The 22,672-nt window shown below is 43.1% G+C and overlaps 6 protein-coding genes across 6 annotated transcripts; 1 reads left to right on the top strand and 5 right to left on the bottom strand.

The window, feature by feature from the left end:
* Nucleotide 1: 1 nt before the first annotated feature.
* LOC108108866 (mucin-2-like) lies at nt 2-7,918 on the bottom strand. Its single transcript, XM_041819817.1, has 3 exons — nt 4,885-7,918; nt 225-4,780; nt 2-52 (listed from the first exon to the last, which is right to left on the bottom strand). The coding sequence occupies exons 1-3, from the start codon at nt 7,916-7,918 to the stop codon at nt 2-4; spliced, it is 7,641 nt and encodes a 2,546-aa protein (XP_041675751.1).
* A 358-nt stretch (nt 7,919-8,276) lies between these two features.
* Nucleotides 8,277-9,353, bottom strand: LOC108108919 (cell wall protein DAN4). Its single transcript, XM_017217170.1, has one exon. It carries the CDS (start codon nt 9,326-9,328, stop codon nt 8,342-8,344), a length of 987 nt encoding a protein of 328 aa, XP_017072659.1. The 5' UTR covers nt 9,329-9,353; the 3' UTR covers nt 8,277-8,341.
* Nucleotides 9,354-9,487: 134 nt separating this feature from the next.
* Nucleotides 9,488-10,365, bottom strand: LOC108109015. The gene has a single exon (XM_017217288.2). It carries the CDS (start codon nt 10,363-10,365, stop codon nt 9,718-9,720), a length of 648 nt encoding a protein of 215 aa, XP_017072777.1. The 3' UTR covers nt 9,488-9,717.
* A 107-nt stretch (nt 10,366-10,472) lies between these two features.
* On the bottom strand, nt 10,473-11,588 carry LOC108108920 (extensin-like). The gene has a single exon (XM_017217171.1). It carries the CDS (start codon nt 11,536-11,538, stop codon nt 10,711-10,713), a length of 828 nt encoding a protein of 275 aa, XP_017072660.1. The 5' UTR covers nt 11,539-11,588; the 3' UTR covers nt 10,473-10,710.
* A 491-nt stretch (nt 11,589-12,079) lies between these two features.
* Nucleotides 12,080-12,922, bottom strand: LOC108108922. Its single transcript, XM_017217173.1, has 2 exons — nt 12,224-12,922; nt 12,080-12,168 (listed from the first exon to the last, which is right to left on the bottom strand). The coding sequence occupies exons 1-2, from the start codon at nt 12,803-12,805 to the stop codon at nt 12,148-12,150; spliced, it is 603 nt and encodes a 200-aa protein (XP_017072662.1). The 5' UTR covers nt 12,806-12,922; the 3' UTR covers nt 12,080-12,147.
* Nucleotides 12,923-13,719: 797 nt separating this feature from the next.
* On the top strand, nt 13,720-14,522 carry LOC108108921 (leucine-rich repeat extensin-like protein 3). The gene is given in 2 exon segments (XM_017217172.2): nt 13,720-14,274; nt 14,276-14,522. Coding segments are annotated over 2 exon segments (702 nt in total). The 5' UTR covers nt 13,720-13,731; the 3' UTR covers nt 14,435-14,522.
* The last annotated feature ends 8,150 nt before the right edge of the window (nt 14,523-22,672 follow it).

Below are 22,672 nucleotides of genomic sequence, written 5' to 3'. Positions count from 1 at the left end.
CTTATAGCTCGCCATAAGGCCGGCTGCTGTTGGGAATGGGCGGATCGTCCTTCTACTTGCGAAATTAGCAATAAAGGCTTTCCATTTCCATCAGCAACTCGAACAAATTGGGCCTCTTCCGGCTTTAAACATATACAAGGGTAAAAGTAACACAGAGACGTTACTGATTGGGGCATCGAAGTAATTGCCAGCCTTTGTTCGGGCTTGAAAACAGTGCCAAGTACAGAGGCTTCCGACTGTCCAGGTTCGCTTTTCTTAAGGTTCAGAGACTTTAAGGATTGACAACTAGGAATATCGGGGTATTCTTTGCAAAAAGAATTTTCGCCGGTGGACTCGGATGCTGTTGTCGAAGAGGGTAAAACTGTAGTAGAATCAGTACTTGTTGGAATTGCAGTAGATGTGGTAAGGCTTTCAGTCGTCGTTGTGAAATCCGTTGATGGGTTAGCAGTGGAAGTCGTTGTAGAATCTGTTGATGTGGGAATAGCTGTGGAAGTCGTTGCGGTTTCGGTTATCGTGGTAGAAATGGCACTGGCGGTTGTCGCGGAATCCGTCGCTGTGGATGTTGGAATCGCTGTAGATGTGGTTGCACTTTCGGTTGTCGTGGTAGAGCTGGCAGTAGATGTTGTTGTGGAATCAGTCGTAGTAGATGTTGGAATAGCTGTAGATGTGGTTCCACTTTCGGTTGTTGTTGTAGAGCTGGCAGTAGATTTTGTCGTGGAATCAGTCGTTGTGGATGCTGAAACCGTTGTAGTAGAAGTTGGAATTTCGGTTGTTGTTTTAGAGCTGGCTGTAGATGTTGTCGTGGAATCAGTCGTAGTGGATGTTGGAATCGCTGTAGATGTGGTTGCACTTTCGGTTGTCGTAGTAGAGCTGGCAGTAAATGTTGTCGTGGACTCAGTCGTTGTGGATGTTTGAATCGCTGTAGTAGAAGTTGGACTTTCGGTTGTCGTGGTAGAGCTTGCAGTAGATGTTGTCATGGAATCAGTCGTAGTGGATGTTGGAATAGCTGTAGATGTGGTTGCACTTTCTGTTGTCGTTGTTGAGCTGGCAGAAGATGTTGTCATGGAATAAGTCGTTGTGGATGTTGGAACCGTTGAAGTAGAAGTTGGACTTTCGGTTGTCGTGGTAGAGCTGGCAGTAGATGTTGTTGTGGAATCAGTCGTAGTGGATGTTGGATTAACTGTAGATGTCGTTGCACTTTCTGTTGTCGTTGTAGAGCTGGCAGTAGATTTTGTCGTGGAATCAGTAGTAGTGGATGTTGGTATCGCTGTAGTAGAAGTTGGACTTTCGGTTGTCGTGGTAGAGCTGGCTGTAGATGTTGTCGTGGAATCAGTCGTAGTGGATGTTGGAATAGCTGTAGATGTGGTTGCACTTTCTGTTGTCGTAGTAGAGCTGGCAGTAGATGTTGTTGTGGAATCAGTCGTAGTAGATGTTGGAATAGCTGTAGATGTGGTTCCACTTTCGGTTGTCGTTGTTGAGCTGGCAGTAGATGTTGTCGTGGACTCAGTCGTTGTGGATGTTGGAATCGCTGTAGTAGTCGCGGTTGTCGTGGTAGAGCTGGCAGTAGATTTTATCGTTGAATCAGTAGTAGTGGATGTTGGTATCGCTGTAGTAGAAGTTGGACTTTCGGTTGTCGTGGTAGAGCTGGCTGTAGATGTTGTCAAGGAATCAGTCGTTGTGGATGTTGGAATCGCTGTAGATGTGGTTGCACTTTCTGTTGTCGTTGTCAAGCTGGCAGTAGATGTTGTTGTGGAATCAGTCGTTGTGGATGTTGGAATAGCTGTAGATGTGGTTGCACTTTCGGTTGTCGTAGTAGAGCTGGCAGAAGATGTTGTCGTGGAATCAGTAGTAGTGGTTGTTGGAATCGCTGTAGTAGAAGTTGGACTTCCGGTTGTCGTGGTAGAGCTGGCAGTAGATGTTGTTGTGGAATCAGTAGTAGTGGATGTTGGAATAGCTGTAGATGTGGTTGCACTTTCGGTTGTCGTAGTAGAGCTGGCAGAAGATGTTGTTGTGGATTCAGTCGTTGTGGATGTTGGAATAGCTGTAGATGTGGTTGCACTTTCGGTTGTCGTTGTAGAGCTGGCAGTAGATGTTGTCGTGGAATCAGTAGTAGTGGTTGTTGGAATCGCTGTAGTAGAAGTTGGACTATCGGTTGTCGTGGTAGAGCTGGCAGTAGATGTTGTTGTGGAATCAGTCGTAGTGGATGTTGGAATCGCTGTAGAAGTAGTTGGACTTTCTGTTGTTGTTGTAGAGCTGGCAGTAGATGTTGTTGTGGAATCAGTTGTAGTGGATGTTGGAGTAGCTGTAGATGTGGTTGCACTTTCTGTTGTCGTAGTAGAGCTGGCAGAAGATGTTGTGGAGTCAGTCGTAGTGGATGTCGAAATCGCTGTAGATGTGGTTGCACTTTCTGTTGTCGTTGTAGAGCTGGCAGTAGATGTTGTCGTGGAATCAGTAGTAGTGGATGTTGGAATCGCTGTAGTAGAAGTTGGACTTTCGGTTGTCGTGGTAGAGCTGGCAGTAGATGTTGTTGTGGAATCAGTAGTAGTGGATGTTGGGATCGCTGTAGTAGAAGTTGGACTTTCGGTTGTCGTGTTAGAGCTGGCAGTAGATATTGTTGTGGAATCAGTGGTAGTGGATGTTGGAATAGCTGTAGAAGTACTTGGACTTTCTGTTGTTGTTGTAGAGCTGGCAGTAGATGTTGTTGTGGATTCAGTCGTTGTGGATGTTGGAACCGTTGTAGTAGAAGTTGGACTATCGGTTGTCGTTGTAGAGCTGGCAGTAGATGTTGTTGTGGATTCAGTCGTTGTGGATGTTGGAATAGCTGTAGATGTGGTTGCACTTTCGGTAGTCGTAGGTGAGCTGGCAGTAGATGTTGACGTGGAATCAGTAGTAGTGGATGTTGGAATCGCTGTAGTAGAAGTTGGACTTTCGGTTGATGTTGTTGTGGATTCAGTCGTTGTGGATGTTGGAATAGCTGTAGATGTGGTTGCACTTTCGGTTTTCGATGTAGAGCTGGCAGTAGATGTTGTTGTGGATTCAGTCGTTGTGGATGTTGGAATAGCTGTAGATGTGGATGCACTTTCGGTTGTCGTAGTAGAGCTGGCAGAAGATGTTGTTGTGGATTCAGTCGTTGTGGATGTTGGAATAGCTGTAGATGTGGTTGCACTTTCGGTTGTCGTAGTAGAGCTGGCAGTAGATGTTGTCGTGGAATCAATAGTAGTGGATGTTGGAATCGCTGTAGTAGAAGATGGACTTTCGGTTGTCGCAGTAGAGCTGGCAGTAGATGTTGTTGTGGATTCAGTCGTAGTGGATGTTGGAATAGCTGTAGATGTGGTTGCACTTTCTGTTGTCGTAGTAGAGCTGGCAGAAGATGTTGTTGTGGATTCAGTCGTAGTGGATGTCGGAATCGCTGTAGATGTGGTTGCACTTTCTGTTGTCGTTGTAGAGCTGGCAGTATATGTTGTCGTGGAATCAGTAGTAGTGGATGTTGGAATCGCTGTAGTAGAAGTTGGACTTTCGGTTGTCGTGGTAGAGCTGGCAGTAGATGTTGTTGTGGAATCAGCAGTAGTGGATGTTGGGATCGCTGTAGTAGAAGTTGGACTTTCGGTTGTCGTGGTAGAGCTGGCAGTAGATGTTGTTGTGGAATCAGTGGTAGTGGATGTTGGAATCGCTGTAGAAGTAGTTGGACTTTCTGTTGTTGTTGTAGAGCTGGCAGTAGATGTTGTTGTGGATTCAGTCGTTGTGGATGTTGGAACCGTTGTAGTAGAAGTTGGACTATCGGTTGTCGTTGTAGAGCTGGCAGTAGATGTTGTTGTGGATTCAGTCGTTGTGGATGTTGGAATAGCTGTAGATGTGGTTGCACTTTCGGTTGTCGTAGTAGAGCTGGCAGAAGATTTTGTTGTGGATTCAGTCGTAGTGGATGTCGGAATGGCTGTAGATGTGGTTGCACTTTCTGTTGTCGTTGTAGAGCTGGCAGTAGATGTTGTCGTGGAATCAGTAGTAGTGGATGTTTGAATCGCTGTAGTAGAAGTTGGACTTTCGGTTGATGTTGTTGTGGATTCAGTCGTTGTGGATGTTGGAATCGCTGTAGATGTGGTTGCACTTTCTGTTGGCGTTGTAGAGCTGGCAGTAGATGTTGTTGTGGATTCAGTCGTTGTGGATGTCGGAATAGCTGTAGATGTGGTTGCACTTTCGGTTGTCGTAGTAGAGCTGGCAGTAGATGTTGTCGTGGAATCAGTCATAGTAGATGTTGGAATTGCTGTAGAAGTAGTTGGACTTTCTGTTGTTGTTGTAGAGCTGGCAGTAGATGTTGTTGTGGATTCAGTCGTTGTGGATGTTGGAATAGCTGTAGATGTGGTTGCACTTTCGGTTGTCGTAGTAGAGCTGGCAGTAGATGTTGTTGAGGAATCAGTTGTTGTGGATGTTGGAATCGCTGTAGATGTTGTTGCACTTTCTGTTGTCGTTGTAGAGCTGGCAGTAGATGTTGTCGTGGAATCAGTAGTAGTGGATGTTGGAATCGCTGTAGTAGAAGTTGGACTTTCGGTTGTCGTGGTAAAGCTGGCAGTAGATGTTGTTGTGGAATCAGTCGTAGTGGATGTTGGAATAGCTGTAGATGTGGTTGCACTTTCGGTTGTCGTTGTAGGGCTGGCAGTAGATGTTGTTGTGGAATCAGTCGTAGTGGATGTTGGAATAGCTGTAGATGTGGTTGCACTTTCTGTTGTCGTTGTAGAGCTGGCAGTAGATGTTGTCGTGGAATCAGTAGTAGTGGATGTTGGAATCGCTGTAGTAGAAGTTGGACTTTCGGTTGTCGTGGTAAAGCTGGCGTAGATGTTGTTGTGGAATCAGTCGTAGTGGATGTTGGAATAGCTGTAGTAGAAGTTGGACTTCCGGTTGTCGTGGTAGAGCTGGCAGTAGATGTTGTTGTGGAATCAGTAGTAGTGGATGTTGGAATAGCTGTAGATGTGGTTGCACTTTCGGTTGTCGTAGTAGAGCTGGCAGAAGATGTTGTTGTGGATTCAGTCGTTGTGGATGTTGGAATAGCTGTAGATGTGGTTGCACTTTCGGTTGTCGTTGTAGAGCTGGCAGTAGATGTTGTCGTGGAATCAGTAGTAGTGGTTGTTGGAATCGCTGTAGTAGAAGTTGGACTTTCGGTTGTCGTGGTAGAGCTGGCAGTAGATGTTGTTGTGGAATCAGTTGTAGTGGATGTTGGAGTAGCTGTAGATGTGGTTGCACTTTCTGTTGTCGTAGTAGAGCTGGCAGAAGATGTTGTGGAATCAGTCGTAGTGGATGTCGGAATCGCTGTAGATGTGGTTGCACTTTCTGTTGTCGTTGTAGAGCTGGCAGTAGATGTTGTCGTGGAATCAGTAGCAGTGGATGTTGGAATCGCTGTAGTAGAAGTTGGACTTTCGGTTGTCGTGGTAGAGCTGGCAGTAGATGTTGTTGTGGAATCAGTCGTAGTGGATGTTGGAATAGCTGTAGATGTGGTTGCACTTTCGGTTGTCGTAGTAGAGCTGGCAGTAGATGTTGTTGAGGAATCAGTCGTTGTGGATGTTGGAATCGCTGTAGATGTTGTTGCACTTTCTGTTGTCGTTGTAGAGCTGGCAGTAGATGTTGTCGTGGAATCAGTAGTAGTGGATGTTGGAATCGCTGTAGTAGAAGTTGGACTTTCGGTTGTCGTGGTAAAGCTGGCAGTAGATGTTGTTGTGGAATCAGTCGTAGTGGATGTTGGAATAGCTGTAGATGTGGTTGCACTTTCGGTTGTCGTTGTAGGGCTGGCAGTAGATGTTGTTGTGGAATCAGTCGTAGTGGATGTTGGAATAGCTGTAGATGTGGTTGCACTTTCTGTTGTCGTTGTAGAGCTGGCAGTAGATGTTGTCGTGGAATCAGTAGTAGTGGTTGTTGGAATCGCTGTAGTAGAAGTTGGACTTCCGGTTGTCGTGGTAGAGCTGGCAGTAGATGTTGTTGTGGAATCAGTCGTAGTGGATGTTGGAATAGCTGTAGATGTGGTTGCACTTTCGGTTGTCGTTGTAGGGCTGGCAGTAGATGTTGTTGTGGAATCAGTCGTAGTGGATGTTGGAATAGCTGTAGATGTGGTTGCACTTTCTGTTGTCGTTGTAGAGCTGGCAGTAGATGTTGTCGTGGAATCAGTAGTAGTGGATGTTGGAATCGCTGTAGTAGAAGTTGGACTTTCGGTTGTCGTGGTAATGCTGGCAGTAGATGTTGTTGTGGAATCAGTCGTTGTGGATGTTGGAATAGCTGTAGATGTGGTTGCACTTTCGGTTGTCGTTGTAGAGCTGGCAGTAGATGTTGTCGTGGAATCAGTAGTAGTGGTTGTTGGAATCGCTGTAGTAGAAGTTGGACTTTCGGTTGTCGTGGTAGAGCTGGCAGTAGATGTTGTTGTGGAATCAGTAGTAGTGGATGTTGGAATAGCTGTAGATGTGGTTGCACTTTCGGTTGTCGTAGTAGAGCTGGCAGAAGATGTTGTTGTGGATTCAGTCGTTGTGGATGTTGGAATAGCTGTAGATGTGGTTGCACTTTCGGTTGTCGTTGTAGAGCTGGCAGTAGATGTTGTCGTGGAATCAGTAGTAGTGGTTGTTGGAATCGCTGTAGTAGAAGTTGGACTTTCGGTTGTCGTGGTAGAGCTGGCAGTAGATGTTGTTGTGGAATCAGTTGTAGTGGATGTTGGAGTATCTGTAGATGTGGTTGCACTTTCTGTTGTCGTAGTAGAGCTGGCAGAAGATGTTGTGGAATCAGTCGTAGTGGATGTCGGAATCGCTGTAGATGTGGTTGCACTTTCTGTTGTCGTTGTAGAGCTGGCAGTAGATGTTGTCGTGGAATCAGTAGTAGTGGATGTTGGAATCGCTGTAGAAGTAGTTGGACTTTCTGTTGTTGTTGTAGAGCTGGCAGTAGATGTTGTTGTGGATTCAGTCGTTGTGGATGTTGGAATAGCTGTAGATGTGGTTGCACTTTCGGTTGTCGTAGTAGAGCTGGCAGTAGATGTTGTTGTGGAATCAGTCGTAGTGGATGTTGGAATCGCTGTAGTAGAAGTTGGACTTTCGGTTGTCGTAGTAGAGCTGGCAGTAGATGTTGTTGTGGAATCAGTCGTAGTGGATGTTGGAATAGCTGTAGATGTGGTTGCACTTCCGGTTGTCGTAGTAGAGCTGGCAGTAGATGTTGTCGTGGAATCAATAGTAGTGGATGTTGGAATCGCTGTAGTAGAAGTTCGACTTTCGGTTGTCGTAGTAGAGCTGGCAGTAGATGTTGTTGTGGATTCAGTCGTTGTGGATGTTGGAATAGCTGTAGATGTGGTTGCACTTCCGGTTGTCGTAGTAGGGCTGGCAGTAGATGTTGTTGTGGAATCAGTCGTAGTGGATGTTGGAATAGATGTAGAAATAGTTGGACTTTCTGTTGTTGTTGTAGAGGTGGCAGTAGTTGATGTTTGACAAGCTGGAAGATTTGGAAAAACTGAACATATAGCGGCTACAGTTGTAGGTGTCGTTGATGATTGAGTCGGAGTCGGCGTTGTGGTCGGCGCGGCCGTAGTTGTAGGTAATGGGAATGGTGTTGTATTTTGATCTTCGTTTGGATTAAAAGATCCGTATGGTCCGTATGGTCCATATGGTCCGTAGAGTCCATAATATCCATATGGGTCGTTATACGCTGGATTGAGATATGCATTAGCCCAGTAGTTATTGTAATAGTCTAGTAGATAATCGTTGTATTCTTCATTCTGCTGATTGTTATTTTGTGCGTTGTTATTGGGTGGACTTTGGTTGTTAGAGTTTTCTGAATTGGCTCCAATTCCCGTGAGTCGCGTAAATAAGGTTGAAGCATCCCATACAGGTATCCTTATTTTTATTGATTGACCCCATGCCTGGGTGGCTAGGATCAGCAGAAAGCTGGCGGTATTTAATATCATCCCGAGCTAAGATTAGCCGACGCTTCGGTTAGCCTAGAACTGAAATGGTAGCCGCTGACCACCTGCCGTTTTATACAAGCCACAAAGGTCGTTAAATTAAAATAATGCTATACCCAAACAAAAGGTTGAATAGAACTAACTTCATAAATTTAAATTTTTTATAGATTTTGTAAGTTTGCGATACAGCGAAAGAACACTTCTAGGCTGACGAACAGCTGATGCTAATTAGTTCTTAACTTCACCAGTTAGACCTAGGCTCTCACAGCACGTTTTTGAGCTATGGTTACAGCTTCTGATCATTTAACCCGTTAGTTTTGGAATCAATTATCTGACAAGAGAAGGCTTGATTTAGTTTGCTTTTATTGAATAAATTAATCGTCTTATATCTTAAACACTCCAAAGTTTTTGCATGCCATTGAACTTTCATTTCTTTCCTCCGTAAACGAAGTAAGGAGCCGGTTGTGCCCTGTGGTAAATGTCGTATGGGATATACACTGGCACAGACTGAGCTGCAGATGAAGCCACTGCGGAGCTACTGACACCATTCTGACTGGTACGGATGCGGTGTAGATCGTAAGGATTGATGAATTGGCCGGACTCATAGGGATATGGAAGGGGCGTGGTATTTACGAACCGTCTGACGGCATTAGAGGTAGTTATAGGACCGGTTGATGTAGGAATTGCAGTAGACGTGGACAATGTAGTTGCTGGTGTAGTTGTTGTGGTGGTTGTTGTGGTGGTTGTTGTGTCTGCTGTAGTTGCTGGTGTAGTTGTTGAGGTGGTTGATGTGTCAGGGATCGCATTTGATGTGGACACGGTAGATGTTGTTGCTGCTGTAGTTGCTGGTGTAGTTGTTGAGGTGGTTGATGTGTCAGGGATCGCATTGGATGTGGACACGGTAGATGTTGTTGCTGCTGTAGTTGCTGGTGTAGTTGTTGAGGTGGTTGATGTGTCAGGGATCGCATTTGATGTCGACACGGTAGTTGTTGTCGCTGCTGTAGTTGTTGTGGAGGTAGCTGCGGTAGTAGTAGTAACGGGAGCTGCTGTTGTCGTAGACGCCGTGTTCGTAGACGACAAGAGTCCATTGGGACCGTAAAGACTATATAAATATGCTTGATAAGCTGCCTGAGCCTCGTAGTATTGCTGCAACTGGCTGCTATAGTACTGACTCAGGTAGGCTTCGTATTCAGCTTGAGCATTGTTGTTATTGTTGTTATTATTATTCGAAGAAGTAGAACTGCCACCTCCTCCTCCACCGCCACCTCCTCCACCTCCTCCTCCTCCTCCGCCTCCTCCTCCACCAGCTAGAGCCGAGAGAATACTTCCAACGGTGTAAACAGGAAAACTTATGGACTGACCCCAGGCCTGACCAATCAGCAGGAAGACCAATCCTAAGGTCTTAATCAGCATTTTGAAGAGAGATTCTACGTTGGTCCGGTTAGTTCAGAACTAAAGTGATGGCTCCAAGATGCGTCGAGTTTTATACAGTCGGTCGGGTGTCATAAATTGGACTGTAACCGAGACCTACAAAAGACCGGACTGGAACACGGGCCTCAGATCAAAATTCGAATTGGGCTTGGTGAAGATCTGAATCGGTAATTTGAATTTTTATTGTTTTGGCCAGTGAAATCACAGAAGTGAACTGAAAGCTTATTTCGCATAACTTAGTAGACTAATGGCCTGTCATAATAAGCAAATTCTACTTAACGTTCCTCTATTACAAGACGACGCTAATTTACTAATCATCTCTCTTATGAATAATTTAAATGGTTTGCTTTCCACCGATTGATAATATTCGCCTAGCCACCTCGGTAGTAATAAGTAGAAGGCCTATATATGGGTCTATAATAAACATATCTGGGTGGAGGTCTATAATAGAGCACGGTGGCAGGGCTTTGAGTTCTAGCCGGCGCGGGACGTCTTGTAGTTTGCTGAAGAATTTTGTTCACCGGCTGCTCAATGTCATCCAGATCGTACTTGATTCGAGATCCGTTCTTAAAGTCTATATAGTCATAATCTTCATCGTTATCAGGTCCGTTGATATCTTTTTCAACCACTGGTTTTCGCGTGGTAGTAGTGGCCTGGGCCTGAGCAATGAAGTCTGCCAGCAAAGTGGGTGAAATAGTTGGTGCACTGGCTCCAGATCCAGGGTGCTGCAAGCCCTGTAGAACTCCTTGCAGGAACTGCTCGCGTACTAGGTTGCTTGATTGTTGAACGTTTGACGTCTCATCGGACTGCGGCTGATTGATGATCGCACTGTTTATGCTGGACGAAGTCTCATCTTGTGGCCTACGGATGGGGACCTGTGGCACGGCACCAGGATATGCCAAAACGTATAGCCAGGGGAAAACTGTACGAATTCTATCCTCCTCTGAGTTTGGGACACCTGCACTTGCTTGAGCAGCTGCCACAGACACTAAACACAGTAGAAATCCGATCAGTTTCATATCGAAACGCGTTCGACTTTGAACTAATGCTGGTTGAGCATTGGGCTTGCATATTTAGCAAATATTCGCCCTCTATGATATGTAAATGCTAATTTCGGTTCATTAATAAGTTAGCGATCGGAGAAATCGATCGCGTCTCTTTTATTTTTCTTTCTTTTCTGGCCTTTGTTTACCTTTTTAATTCGCTTACAGTCGGTTTATTGGAGCTGAATCAGTGGAAAGATAACTCACCTCTTTCACCATCGGCATTACACAACTATTAAGCTTTTAAAACTAAACTAAAGTAAACAACAAATTACTTTCTTTGGGCACATAGTTTGTCAGCTTAAACAAATCATCTACCCATTATTTTTTCGCCACAAATTGAATTTGATTATATGGTATATATGCCGGTGATCGGTGAACTGCTAATGATTCCAATGCCGGATCATGGACATATGCCCGCTGCGGATGGATGCGACGTAAATCGAAGGGACTGATCAGTGGGTTGGGATCGTAAGGATAGGGAATGGGTGTAGTATGTTGGATCTGGTACCGCGCAACTGCATTGGATGAGGCTAAGGCTGTGGAGGTGGTATCTGGACCAGTTGATGTAGGGATTGCCGTCGATGTGGTTGGAGATACCGTGGTTGTTGATTGAGTGGCAAGGGCAGTGGAGGTGGTCTGTGGACCGGTTGAGGTAGGAATCGCCGTCGAAGTGGTAACAGGTCCTGTAGTCGTAGGAATAGCTGTAGATGTTGTTGGAGTTGGAGTTGTAGTCACTGGAGCCGCAGTAGTTGTGGGAGGTGGTGGTGGTGGAGGCCCTTGGCCATAGTATCCGTATGGATTATATGGTCCAGGTAGTGGTGGTGGAGGCCCTTGGCCATGGTATCCATATGGATTATATGGTCCAGGTCCGTAGGGACTGTAGAGACCATATAGGCTGTATGGTCCATATAGCTGATCGTAGGCCGCTTGAGCTTGATAGAACTGCTGCCATTGAATGTTGTAGTACTCGTTTAGATAGGCATTGTAGTCCGACTGAGCATTGTTATTATTGTGGCCGCTCGAGTGGCCAGGACGAGAGAGAGCTCCTGAGATCTGCTGACCGAGAAGTTGAAGATCAAGGTGACGCAGGTCACCCAAGGATTGACCCGTTAACAGGAGAAGTAGGCCTAATATTTTAATCAGCATTGTAAGGAAAGATCACACGGTTCCCTGGCTTATCCAAAACTGATGTCTAAATCTTCAAGACCCCAGAGTTTTATACGGGTTGCAAAGGGTCGAAAATTGGACCTTACTTTATATGTAGAACATGGACTTCATCCCATTAGACGATTTAAATTTTTATTGACTTGCCTAATGGGTAGCATAACTTAATAATATAATGAAGCACCATTGTGCCAGATTACAACCTATCTATCCCTCAGATCTCGGATTTCTCGGATCAAAGGTTCCAAACCAAGAGAAGGAATCGTTTTAATATTTATATTTTATTATATTTTGACCAAAAACTAACTGGTTTTTCTATGTTAACAATATAATCTGCCGAATAAGCATGACATTCTGTTATACTATTTGAAACTTTGATCTTTGTACTTTGGCATACTAGGAAAGTTTAAATTTGTATTTTGTGGAGTGCGGTGTATGGTCGTTAACCACATCTACCAATGCCTACTGTTTTTTGATATAAGTTAACTACTCAAATATAAAAGTATATAATTTGTTTGCCGAAGTTAATTTTATTTAATATTTACACAGATTTACTTTATAATCGTTTCATGCGTTATGATCACCATCTTACTATGCATACGTCGAATCGTACTAAAAGCAAAAAGTTGAAAACAAAATTTACTGAGGATCTCTACAGTCTGCTTACCTGCCATTCGTTCTCAAACACCGGAATCCTATAGGTCTCCACATTGGTCATTAGAGCTTGGCTGGACTTTATATTCCGTACCAAAATCCGGCGTGGCATGCCCTGTCGCACAGTTTTAACCCTGGTTCGAGGCAAAAACACAGGACTGGCAAATGCTTGCTGCTGGTTACTCCAGTACCGTGGTTCTTGGTTACTCCAGTACTGCGGTTCCGGAGAGCCATCGCCGAAGGCTCTGGCATTAAGGTTGATATACTGGACATTGGGCTGACGGCCAAATATAGTTCTCAAAAGATTCCGTAGAGGAGCGTTGCTGGAAACCTGGTTACTTGATAGTGCAATGTTCCCGGTGCCCAAGGAGCTGACAACTTGAAGATCCTGGTTGGTTGAGTTCGCGGTGATTGTGAGATTTCTTAGGCTGTTCAACAAACCGCGTCGGAAAAAATGTCTTCCGCCTATTACTTGAACCTGCGACGAGGACGGGTAGACAACCTGTACTCCAGGTGAACTATATACCTGGAAGGCCTGCCCTGCTATTGAGTTAACTTGGAGCAGCAGAGTGAGACCAATCAAAGCGACTAACATGGCGAAGAATTTTGTTAAGGCTTCTTGGTTCTTGAGTTCTTCTTCAGACTATGCCAGGGACTGTTGGTGGCTCGAACTTTTATAATCCAAAAGCAAAGACTTATCTAAATTGTTATTAATGGATCAATTTTGTGTATCGAACGCTTATAAATTAAAGTCGATTTGGGCGCCTAGAATATATATTAACTGTCAATATTTGTTTAGAAGATATATATTTCGAATAAGCAAAAGAATAGTGTTGGAAGAAGGAATGATTCCAGGTTGGTTTTATGTACTTGATGTGAGTGACCTTTTAGCAATTCTTCTTACTTGATAGAAAAAAGATTTAAGTATTAACCAATTCTTAAAAACGTTTAAAAACATATAACCTCTTAATTGCTAGTCATGAATACTTTTATAAATGACATTTCTTATTGATATTTGCTACCAAAAATAACTCATCTCGCAAAGTTTCCGTGGATCCCATCGGCACCTGTGAAGTGAATTAATTCCAACATCTGCACCAAAGTAATAAAATAGATTTAATCAGTCTAGGGCTTCGCATATTTAAATGGAATCCAGCTGGGTTTTCTAGCAATAAAAATGCTAAAAAATAAGTCCAAGCGTTAACCGTTATGCCAGCACCAAGCTAATCCATAACACCGATCTAAGCAAATAAAAGCTAGTAACTTGTTGGGCGTGTTCTGAGCTGGCTTTAATAGCTGAACTAATTTACATGCAAAGTTGGCAGAAGCGGTGACTAGACATATTGCAGAAGATTGGTCTTTTTTTCAGAAGATCTTTTCAAAATGTTTGCAAACTGGGTTAATGTTTATTGGCAATAATTTAGGAGGTTGCCGTCGCATTTCTTTTTGGCGAATTTGACTAGTATAAAAGCGCAGCTGATGCCATCTGTCAATCAGTTCAAAGTCAACACCTTTCACACCATGAGCACCAAACTGGTACTCTGCCTGTGCCTGGCGCTCTGCGGAGCCCTGGCCATGGCCATTCCCGTGGAGGATAATATCGGTCAGGAATCGGAGGTGGAGAACAGCCAGGAGCTGAACAGCATTGAGGAGAACGATGCCGAGGCCGATCCCGCGTCGTGGCGCAAGCTCTTCGGGAGCGAAGGCAGCGCTGGAAACCTAGTGCTTACCTTCCCCAGCTCTACCACTACCACCACTACTAAGAAGCCCAAGACCACCAAGCGGCCGTACTACCCCTACCCGCCTTACCCACAGTACTCACCATATCCGCCACCGTACCCCTATCCCGGCTACTATCCACCCCCTCCGTATCCCTTTCCCACAACGACAACAACCACAACGACTACCACCAAGAAGCCCGTGCCGAAACCCGATGATGGACACCACCACCATCCCCACCATCCCCAACATCCGCAACATCCGCAACATCCCCAACATCCGCACCATTCCTACCATCCCCACCATCCCCAGTACCCCCCCTATCCACAACCACCTTCGTATTACCCCACCCTACCCGTACTACCCACCTCCACCACCTCCACCACCACCACCACCACCACCACCACCGCCACCACCACCATCCAACGACGACTCAGACGAATCCACCGAAACACCCACTAAGACCTGCAAGAAGTTCCTGGGCCTTGGACTCGTCTGCGCCTAAGCTGTAGATCCAGAACCTATCACTAAAAAGAGCTCAATATTTATTTATTTATAATTTATTTATTAACCGAATAAACAATTGGCGCACACCTAAGTAGTTTCTATATGGGTTTAAATGGGTTTATATATCAGCTTAAGTTTGTTAAACAAATCTAATGATTAGTGATGTCCGTTACTGGAATGTTATACCATAGCACAGCTAAAAATGGTCCAAATATGGAATGTAATACCTCGTAGGGTTCGTAATTTGATTGACATGATTCTCAATCAAGTTTGATTCAAATCTGGGAAACTTCATTTTTTTCAATTTCTCACAAATTTTGATGATGGTTATCAAAAATGTGAAAATTTGCCAAAAATTAAGGTTTCGAAATCGATCGGACAAGGACATTTCTTGCAATTTCGGGTCGTAAGCTGCACAAAACAGTCGTTCTTATGGCTGTAAGTCTTTTTTTGACCGAGCTAGAGCTAAAAAGTCGCAAAAAATAAAACCAATTTCTGTCAAGAATAGGGTTTTTGACTTTATAGCCATTAAATCAGCACTCTCCCCAACAAAATCAGAACAATACTGTTAAAAGTAGGTAAAGGGGTTACAAGTTTTGGTTGTTTGCTCCATAAAAAAGTCATTGTTTTAGCCGTGCGTCTTGTTTTGACAAAGTTAGAGCTAACAAACGGCATCAAAACCGAAATCTCTGCTGTCAAAAGTCGTATACTTGATTTTGGGCGCAAAAAATAAGTTTTTTTGCCATAGCACAGCTAAAAATGGTCCAAATATGGAATGTAATACCTCGTAGGGCTTGTACTTTGATTGACATGATTCTCAATCAAGTTTGATTCAAATCTGGGAAACTTCATTTTTTTCAATTTCTCACAAATTTTGATGATGGTACCCCTTATCAAAAATGCGAAAATTTGCCAAAAAATTAAGTTTCCGAAATCGATCGGACAAGGACATTTCTTGCAATTTCGGGTCGTAAGCTGCACAAAACAGTCGTTCTTATGGCTGTAAGTCTTTTTTTGACCGAGCTAGAGCTAAAAAGTCGCAAAAAATAAAACCAATTTCTGTCAAGAATAGGGTTTTTGACTTTATAGCCATTAAATCAGCACTCTCCCCAACAAAATCAGAACAATACTGTTAAAAGTAGGTAAAGGGGTTACAAGTTTTGGTTGTTTGCTCCATAAAAAAGTCATTGTTTTAGCCGTGCGTCTTGTTTTGACAAAGTTAGAGCTAACAAACGGCATCAAAACCGAAATCTCTGCTGTCAAAAGTCGTATACTTGATTTTGGGCGCAAAAAATAAGTTTTTTTGCCATAGCACAGCTAAAAATGGTCCAAATATGGAATGTAATACCTCGTAGGGCTTGTACTTTGATTGACATGATTCTCAATCAAGTTTGATTCAAATCTGGGAAACTTCATTTTTTTCAATTTCTCACAAATTTTGATGATGGTACCCCTTATCAAAAATGCGAAAATTTGCCAAAAAATTAAGTTTCCGAAATCGATCGGACAAGGGCATTTCTTGCAATTTTGGGTCGTAAGCTGCACAAAACAGTCGTTCTTATGGCTGTAAGTCTTTTTTTGACCGAGCTAGAGCTAAAAAGTCGCAAAAAATAAAACCAATTTCTGTCAAGAATAGGGTTTTTGACTTTATAGCCATTAAATCAGCACTCTCCCCAACAAAATCAGAACAATAATGTTAAAAGTAGGTAAAGGGGTTACAAGTTTTGGTTGTTTGCTCCATAAAAAAGTTAGAGCTAAGAAACTGCATCAAAACCGAAATCTCTGCTGTCAAAAGACGATTTTGGGCGCAAAAAATCAGTTTTTTTTGCCATAGCACAGCCAAATATGCTCCAAATATAGAATCTTATACCTCGTAGTACTCGTAATTTGACTGCTATGATTCACAATTGATTTTCATTCAGATCTGAGAAACTTCAACTTATGAACTTATCACAAATGTGAACATTTACTGAATAATAAATTTCTCTACATCGGAAAATGAGTGATAGAGTAGTAAGTTTGGGTTGTTAGCAGCACAAAACAGTCGATATTTTGACTGTGCGTCTTGTTTTGACCAAGGTAGAGCGACAAAACTGCAAATAATATTGCAAATTTCTCACTAAAATTGTTATTCTGATTCATGGTAATTGATAAAAGTTCTGAATAAATATGGATAACCCTGCGACACTGAGTTCAGCATTTTGTGCCGCCACAGGTGCCCTGGAGATTTATTCCTAATTGACAGCGACAGCCTCATTAACTTGATTGTCAGCATCAGAGAGACGGTGTAACCGAATGTGAGCTATTGTTAGGCCTGCGATTAACATTTCAAATTCACTCGAGGCGCGTTTTACATATTCAAATTTTGTTTAGTGGCCCAGCAAAGCTCCGGACCGGTTGATGACTTCACTGCCGCAGTTAAAGGTGGCCGAGCTCATTATAAAGATAAAGTTCGAACAATAGGTTGATGTCTGTCATCTAATAGTCGGCTTATTTATCGGGATCTTTGCGGCAGACTTTCTGGCGACACTAATTAAATGTCCGCCAGCCATTACTAAATCAAAACAGATCCTGGCCAGGACAAACAACAGCTCCCTAGATAGAGATGGAAAGGCCAGACTAGTTAACCGTTTCCTCTGCTCCGCTGCCAGTGTGCGTGTTCCGAAAATCGTAAATTTCGGATGTTGTTAAAAAAGTTTTGGCAGCGGCATAAATCTGCGGCCAACGGGACAACAGCGGCCACGGCGGAGTCAGTCTACTAACGAGCCGAAATCGTTGACTGGAAATCCTTGAGTACAGAAATAATGCCTATAAATATGCTGAAGCAGTTGTCTGTGCCCTTGCCCGTGCCCATGCTCCTGTCCTTTTGTGGGATTCAATTGAGTCAAAGGCAAAACTTTTGCCAACCAACCAACCAGTCGAAGGTCAACAGCGCAATTTGTTTCCCCGAACATGTGCTAGGAAGGCGTTCTGATCCAGGAGCAATTGAGAGTCCAAGGTGGCCCACAAATTTGAGTGTTTGCTTAGGGCTCGGGGCTATCCATTCGGGGCAATCGATGAAGAGTTATGAAGTGACTGGTCCCAGCCTTGATTGTTTAAACAATGAGGGTAATTACGCATCGGGAGGCGGAGAGGACAATTACACGCAGATTACCACGTAATTTATGAAATATGCAGGGACAAATAAAATACTATAAAACACGTACCCCGGACCCCATAAATAAGCCAACTGGGCTTAGCCAGCTGCCCATAAACTATATAGAACGTTTGCCTGGCCCATTCTCCGTTCAAATGTAAATATGTTTGCCCCCCGCAGACGGCTCTTGGCCAACTGGCAGTTTCATCTTGACTGCGAGCCACTCGCTTGAGCCTGGCAACCGGCGGAAGTACTTGGAGCGGCGGAAATACAAATGAAGTTAGCCATATCAGTGGAACTTACTTAGCCAGCATTTTTATGGCATTTCGCATTGTTAGGACAACTTTTCGGCTCAAAAGGAAAATTCTGGCCGTACGCATTTCAAGCTCTTAGATACAGTTATTAAAAATTTGATCTTCCTGGAAGCCCAAAAAACGTACTTAAATTGGATGCCCTCCCAAACGGGTAGAAAAGTCTCTTTGGCAAAAAAAAAAAAAAAAAAAAAAAACGGAGAATATATATAAAACAAATTAAGAATGCCAGCGAAATGAAACAAATTCCACTTGATTCGTTTGTGCGTGAACGTTTTTGTTGCACCAATTTGTACAGAACACTCTATACATGGCCATATACTCGAATATATATATACGACATATATATATGTTTGTATTTCAAATATAATTTGCACTCAACAAATAAATCGCCCGACTCTCCTTCAGCCAACCCTCATCGCTTCTTGGCCATTGTTCCCGACAATAGACGTCTGCGTATGGCTTTTCACTTTAATTGTGTGAAATTATTTTGAAAAAGTGTTTCGCTTTTCATTTTTTCTTCCCTCCCACTTCCCCTTGCTTTTGGTGTTTTATGCTTTTTTGGTTCCAGTTTTTTGTTAACGATTCGTTTAGCACAAGGCCATATTTATTTGAATGGCAGCCTTTTAATGTCGATTTTTATTGTGCTCTTTATAGTCACAAATTGCCTAGACAAATGAGACAGAGAAAAACAATCTACAAATATAATACATATATAGATGAATTTTCTATAGATAAATGACTAAAATATTAAATACATTAAGACTGATGGAAAAATTCAAATATATTTATAACTTTTTTTGCTTGCAAAAGGCATTTTCTGTTCTGCTTTAAAAGGCAATTGAAGTTTTAATTAAAAGCCGAAATGTGAATAGGTGAACATTAATTAAGGCTGCTCCCTTGTAGTCTCTTTCTCGCCAAGGCAGTATTTTATATGTTGGCCATCTTTGTGGGCCATTAGGTCTATTTTCGTGGGCCACATTTACGTCAGAAGTGATTGTAATGAGTTTTTGATATTCCCCTCATTGGCGTGAATTCTCTTCCTCCCTTCCACCACACAGGCTCTTCCAGTTCTTGTCAATTTGAAAATGGCCCCAGTTCTTGCCTCTGTCCGAATGTCCGACTGTCTGTCGAAGTGTCGGGCTCGGCCACAGTTGGCTGTCAAACATAAAAAATAGCACAAAAATATACAGGCCTGCCAGTTGATGTCGAAGTAATCAAAATGTGGCCGGAGAAATCAAAGCATCTCGGGGATAAATACTGAATTAAATATCAGATGAATATCCTGGCGTTTGGGGGCCACAATTTAAAGGGCATTTGCAGTGCCTGGCCATTTAATTCATATTGGCCTGGGATCTCCTCTTCTACCATTCTTCTTTTTCTGTATTTAGCGAAGACAAGCGGGTATTTTAGAGAAAACAGGGCTTTGGGTTTTGTTTTCGCTTAGGGCTCGTGGCATCGAAAACAAAAACAAAGTGCGGCAAAGGCGCCAAAGCGAAAGGCACACACACACAATGAAACACTAAAGGACCTTGGGTGTACCTCGTGGTTTTCTTGTTCTTCACTTTCACTAGGGCGCTCTCGAGCTGCTGCTGCTTCTTTTTTTAATTTCTTTAAGAGCTAAACAGAAATGGCGAAATAAGCATAATTTCAGGCGCCATAAAAACAAAGGCAGCAAAAAAATAAATTCACACAATTTGAAAAACGCAAACACTCAACACGCCACCCAGACTACAGCTGCTTAGCTCCATCGGCTGCTCCTTTTCTACACGTGGAAAACGGAAAATGTTAGTACAAAATTTTAATACGCCAACAATTAATTTCTAATTTTACACACGACTTTTACCCATCGGAATTCTGACACTTCAAGTCAGTCTCCTAATAACTCCCATCTCCTACTCTCCCATCACAAAACTTTAAAATACAACTACTATTTCTCCCAGTGTAGATGTTGCTCCTGCAGCTGTTTAATGGCTTTTCCCCCACTAAGTGTAGGTGAAAGCGCGAGGGTGTGTGTGTGTGTTTGTGTGTGGTTGATGGCCGACATTCTTGGTTTCTCTCCAAGTGTTGGATGAGAATGAATTAAAAAAATGTTTACGACTCGACCGCTTGATTTTCAGCACATTGGTAAAATAGCTGGTCAAAAGGAAAACTGGAGAACAACAACAGCGCGTAGAAGACCATAACCGAAAGAATGTGCCAGGGCACACCTCCCCATTACCGCCCCAAACCTGCTTCGGCCATTACCAAACCAACCGAATCCCAACCAGACCAAACCAAACCGTAGCGAGTGTGTAAGTGTTTGTGGTGACGGTTTTCGGGTTGCGCTTAAATTTTCCCACCAACTGGCCAGCAGGGGGTGCAAATTTATTGAGTTGGCCACGGATGGATCTCAATTTTAATGGTTTTAGAGCCTTTTTAACTTTTTTCAAACTGTAAAACTAATCGGCTGATATATGGCATCAATGTTTGCTCTACTTTTATTACAATTTCCAATTTAGATATTTCAATAATGCCAATAATACTCATATGAATATAAATCTTTCTTCCTTTTTTACTATAAAATATGATACTGTTATGGCTTCCAGTTTGATTAGTAGATATCATTCAATGGGATAAATATCATTAGCAAACGCGCACTAGAGGTTATAGTAATTAAGCTGAAAGCAATAGTAATTGGAAATATTCCTGGTACATAAATTTACCAATTTCAATTATTTTTTCCCTCAAGAATGTTTTCTCCATTAAGCTATGTCCAGAAGTACCTCGCAAAAGAATCAACTACTCTTCAGTTTCTTACGAAATACTCAAAAATGTTCTTTGTTTTATGCCCATCATTCAATTTGTGAAGACTCATCGGCCAGGGCAACTGCGAGTCAGCTTGTGCTAATTTTTATATCTTTCCCGAGCTCGTCCTCCTCCTTTTTATATATATTCTTTTTCTGGCCAACCTAAAGTTTTAATTATTTCATGGCACACTTGAGGGCTCCCGCTGAATGGTCAGCATGTGCGGTAAATGAGGCTAGAATTTGGAGCTAGGAAAACAATTCAATAATTGGCAATCAGAGGCAGAGAGATAGATAGAGAGATATTGCGAAGGGCAATGGGATAAGCCTGAAAATTAATATTGAGTAACTTCGATGGCTGCCACATGAACTCGATAAACAAGCTAATTAGTTTCTGCTCTTCGGCAATGAGTTTGTAATTAGCGGTCGGCGGAACTACGGACCGAATGCGACTGTATGGGGTCGAAATGAATAAATTGTTGCAGTGCCACTGCCAGTATTCTGAGGTAAGGATGCTTAACGAAAGTACCCGCAACCAATTAACGGTCACATAGGCTCTCCCGATTTGCCCCACGCTGCCCATCCGATGGCCATGGCGTGTTGCAATTGCAGTTTAATTGAGCGAACAGCTGCCGCACATAGTGTCCCGATTCCGGAATCGGGCGAATCGTGGCGGTTTAAAGGGGTGGCGTTTGAAGACCGCCAAACAAAATGAGACAAAATGCACTGAAGGGGGATAAGCGCCTCGATAAATTCCGGAGCCCGTAATCCGGACCACACCCACTAGCCGCCCTCCGCTGCTGGCATTTGACAAATTATTAGCGAGTTTCCCGAACCGAGCCAGCGAGCGTGTGGCTTTTGGTTTAAATTTATGCGGCAGTCGGCGTTACAGGTAACTGCTCTTCAGTCTATTAAATCAGTTGTGGAAAAGAACTGAACGAATTATTTATGGCACGCATTTAGGCAGTGATAAAATATGATAAATGCCCGAGAGAATGCCAAGATCCTAGTGCCTAGTGCCGTTGCAGCGTTCCTCTGCCATTATCTGGGCCCCTCAGCTACCTGCCACATGCATAATTTAAGACAAATTGACTATAAATCAGGCAGCTGAATATTTTCGGTTGGCTTTGCCACCTTAAACGAATAATACAAAAAAACAAAAGGCGGAATACGAAAATCGACAGCGACATCGGCCTGAAAGCATGCTGCACACCTGGACACAGGTGCCATGGCAACAACAACAACACCTCCAACAGTAATGGCAGAGGATGTGACATCAGGAGGCGGCAGGAACCGCATGGCCATTGTGTTGCCGCAAAACAAGCGCAGGCAGGCAGAGACAACAGCAGCGAACGAGCAAACCGACCATTTATTTAAAAATGTTTTTATAATTGCCATGCCCTAGGCTAAGCATGCCGGGCTCGTCGGTTTGTCGAAAGGAAAGTAATTTGTGTAATTGAAAAAATGAAATGTCCTCTTAACAGAAGATACTAATCAAAGTTGCGTTTGGAAATTAGTTGTATTTTTACTCAGTTCTTCTAATAACAGTTGGATTTTAAGCAACAAAAGAATTTTGCATTTAAATGTTAATAGCTTAATCCTCCAATCATAAGTTCTATTGAAAACTATCCTTAATCAATATTAATCCCACATTGATCCTATGTCATCTAAGATAACTTCTTTGAAAACCTCTTAATAATCTCCAAAATGACTAAAAGAGAACTCAGACTTCGCCATTTGGCATCAAGCCCTGGCTGGCATGTTGATGCTGCTGCTTAAACTATTTCTGGCAGACCATTTATTGATATAACAAATAAAAATTCGATGTGAAATTTAGATTTATTTTTGGACAATTTGATGGGTTATTGTAGATTTTATAGTGGTGTGTACTGGGCACCTTGTTTGCCTTTTTGGTTGTAATTGCCCGGGGGGAAACATATAAATCTGCTGAAAAATACGACGAAAAATGATTTTTCAGAGCGAGGCACGTGCTTGTCAGCTAT

Source organism: Drosophila eugracilis, unplaced genomic scaffold, assembly GCF_018153835.1.
Source record: "Drosophila eugracilis isolate 14026-0451.02 unplaced genomic scaffold, ASM1815383v1 contig_1765, whole genome shotgun sequence".
In the NCBI taxonomy this organism is placed as follows: domain Eukaryota; kingdom Metazoa; phylum Arthropoda; class Insecta; order Diptera; family Drosophilidae; genus Drosophila; species Drosophila eugracilis.
The sequence above is the reverse complement of the archived record's forward strand: the minus strand, read 5'-3'. Positions and strand labels throughout refer to the sequence as shown.

Excerpts from the sequence above, each read along its gene's own strand:
- LOC108109015 (XM_017217288.2), bottom strand. The coding sequence starts at position 10,365 with ATGAAACTGATCGGATTTCTACTGTGTTTAGTGTCTGTGGCAGCTGCT.
- LOC108108920 (XM_017217171.1), bottom strand. The coding sequence starts at position 11,538 with ATGCTGATTAAAATATTAGGCCTACTTCTCCTGTTAACGGGTCAATCC.
- LOC108108919 (XM_017217170.1), bottom strand. The coding sequence starts at position 9,328 with ATGCTGATTAAGACCTTAGGATTGGTCTTCCTGCTGATTGGTCAGGCC.
- LOC108108866 (XM_041819817.1), bottom strand. The coding sequence starts at position 7,918 with ATGATATTAAATACCGCCAGCTTTCTGCTGATCCTAGCCACCCAGGCA. Across the intron at positions 4,781-4,884 it reads CTCTACCACGACAACCGGAA|CGATTCCAACATCCACTACT; the intron begins GTCCAACTTCTA and ends CTTCTACTACAG. Across the intron at positions 53-224 it reads CTGGACAGTCGGAAGCCTCT|AAGGACGATCCGCCCATTCC; the intron begins GTACTTGGCACT and ends TTTCGCAAGTAG.
- LOC108108922 (XM_017217173.1), bottom strand. The coding sequence starts at position 12,805 with ATGTTAGTCGCTTTGATTGGTCTCACTCTGCTGCTCCAAGTTAACTCA. Across the intron at positions 12,169-12,223 it reads TGTTTGAGAACGAATGGCAG|TACGATTCGACGTATGCATA; the intron begins GTAAGCAGACTG and ends TTTTGCTTTTAG.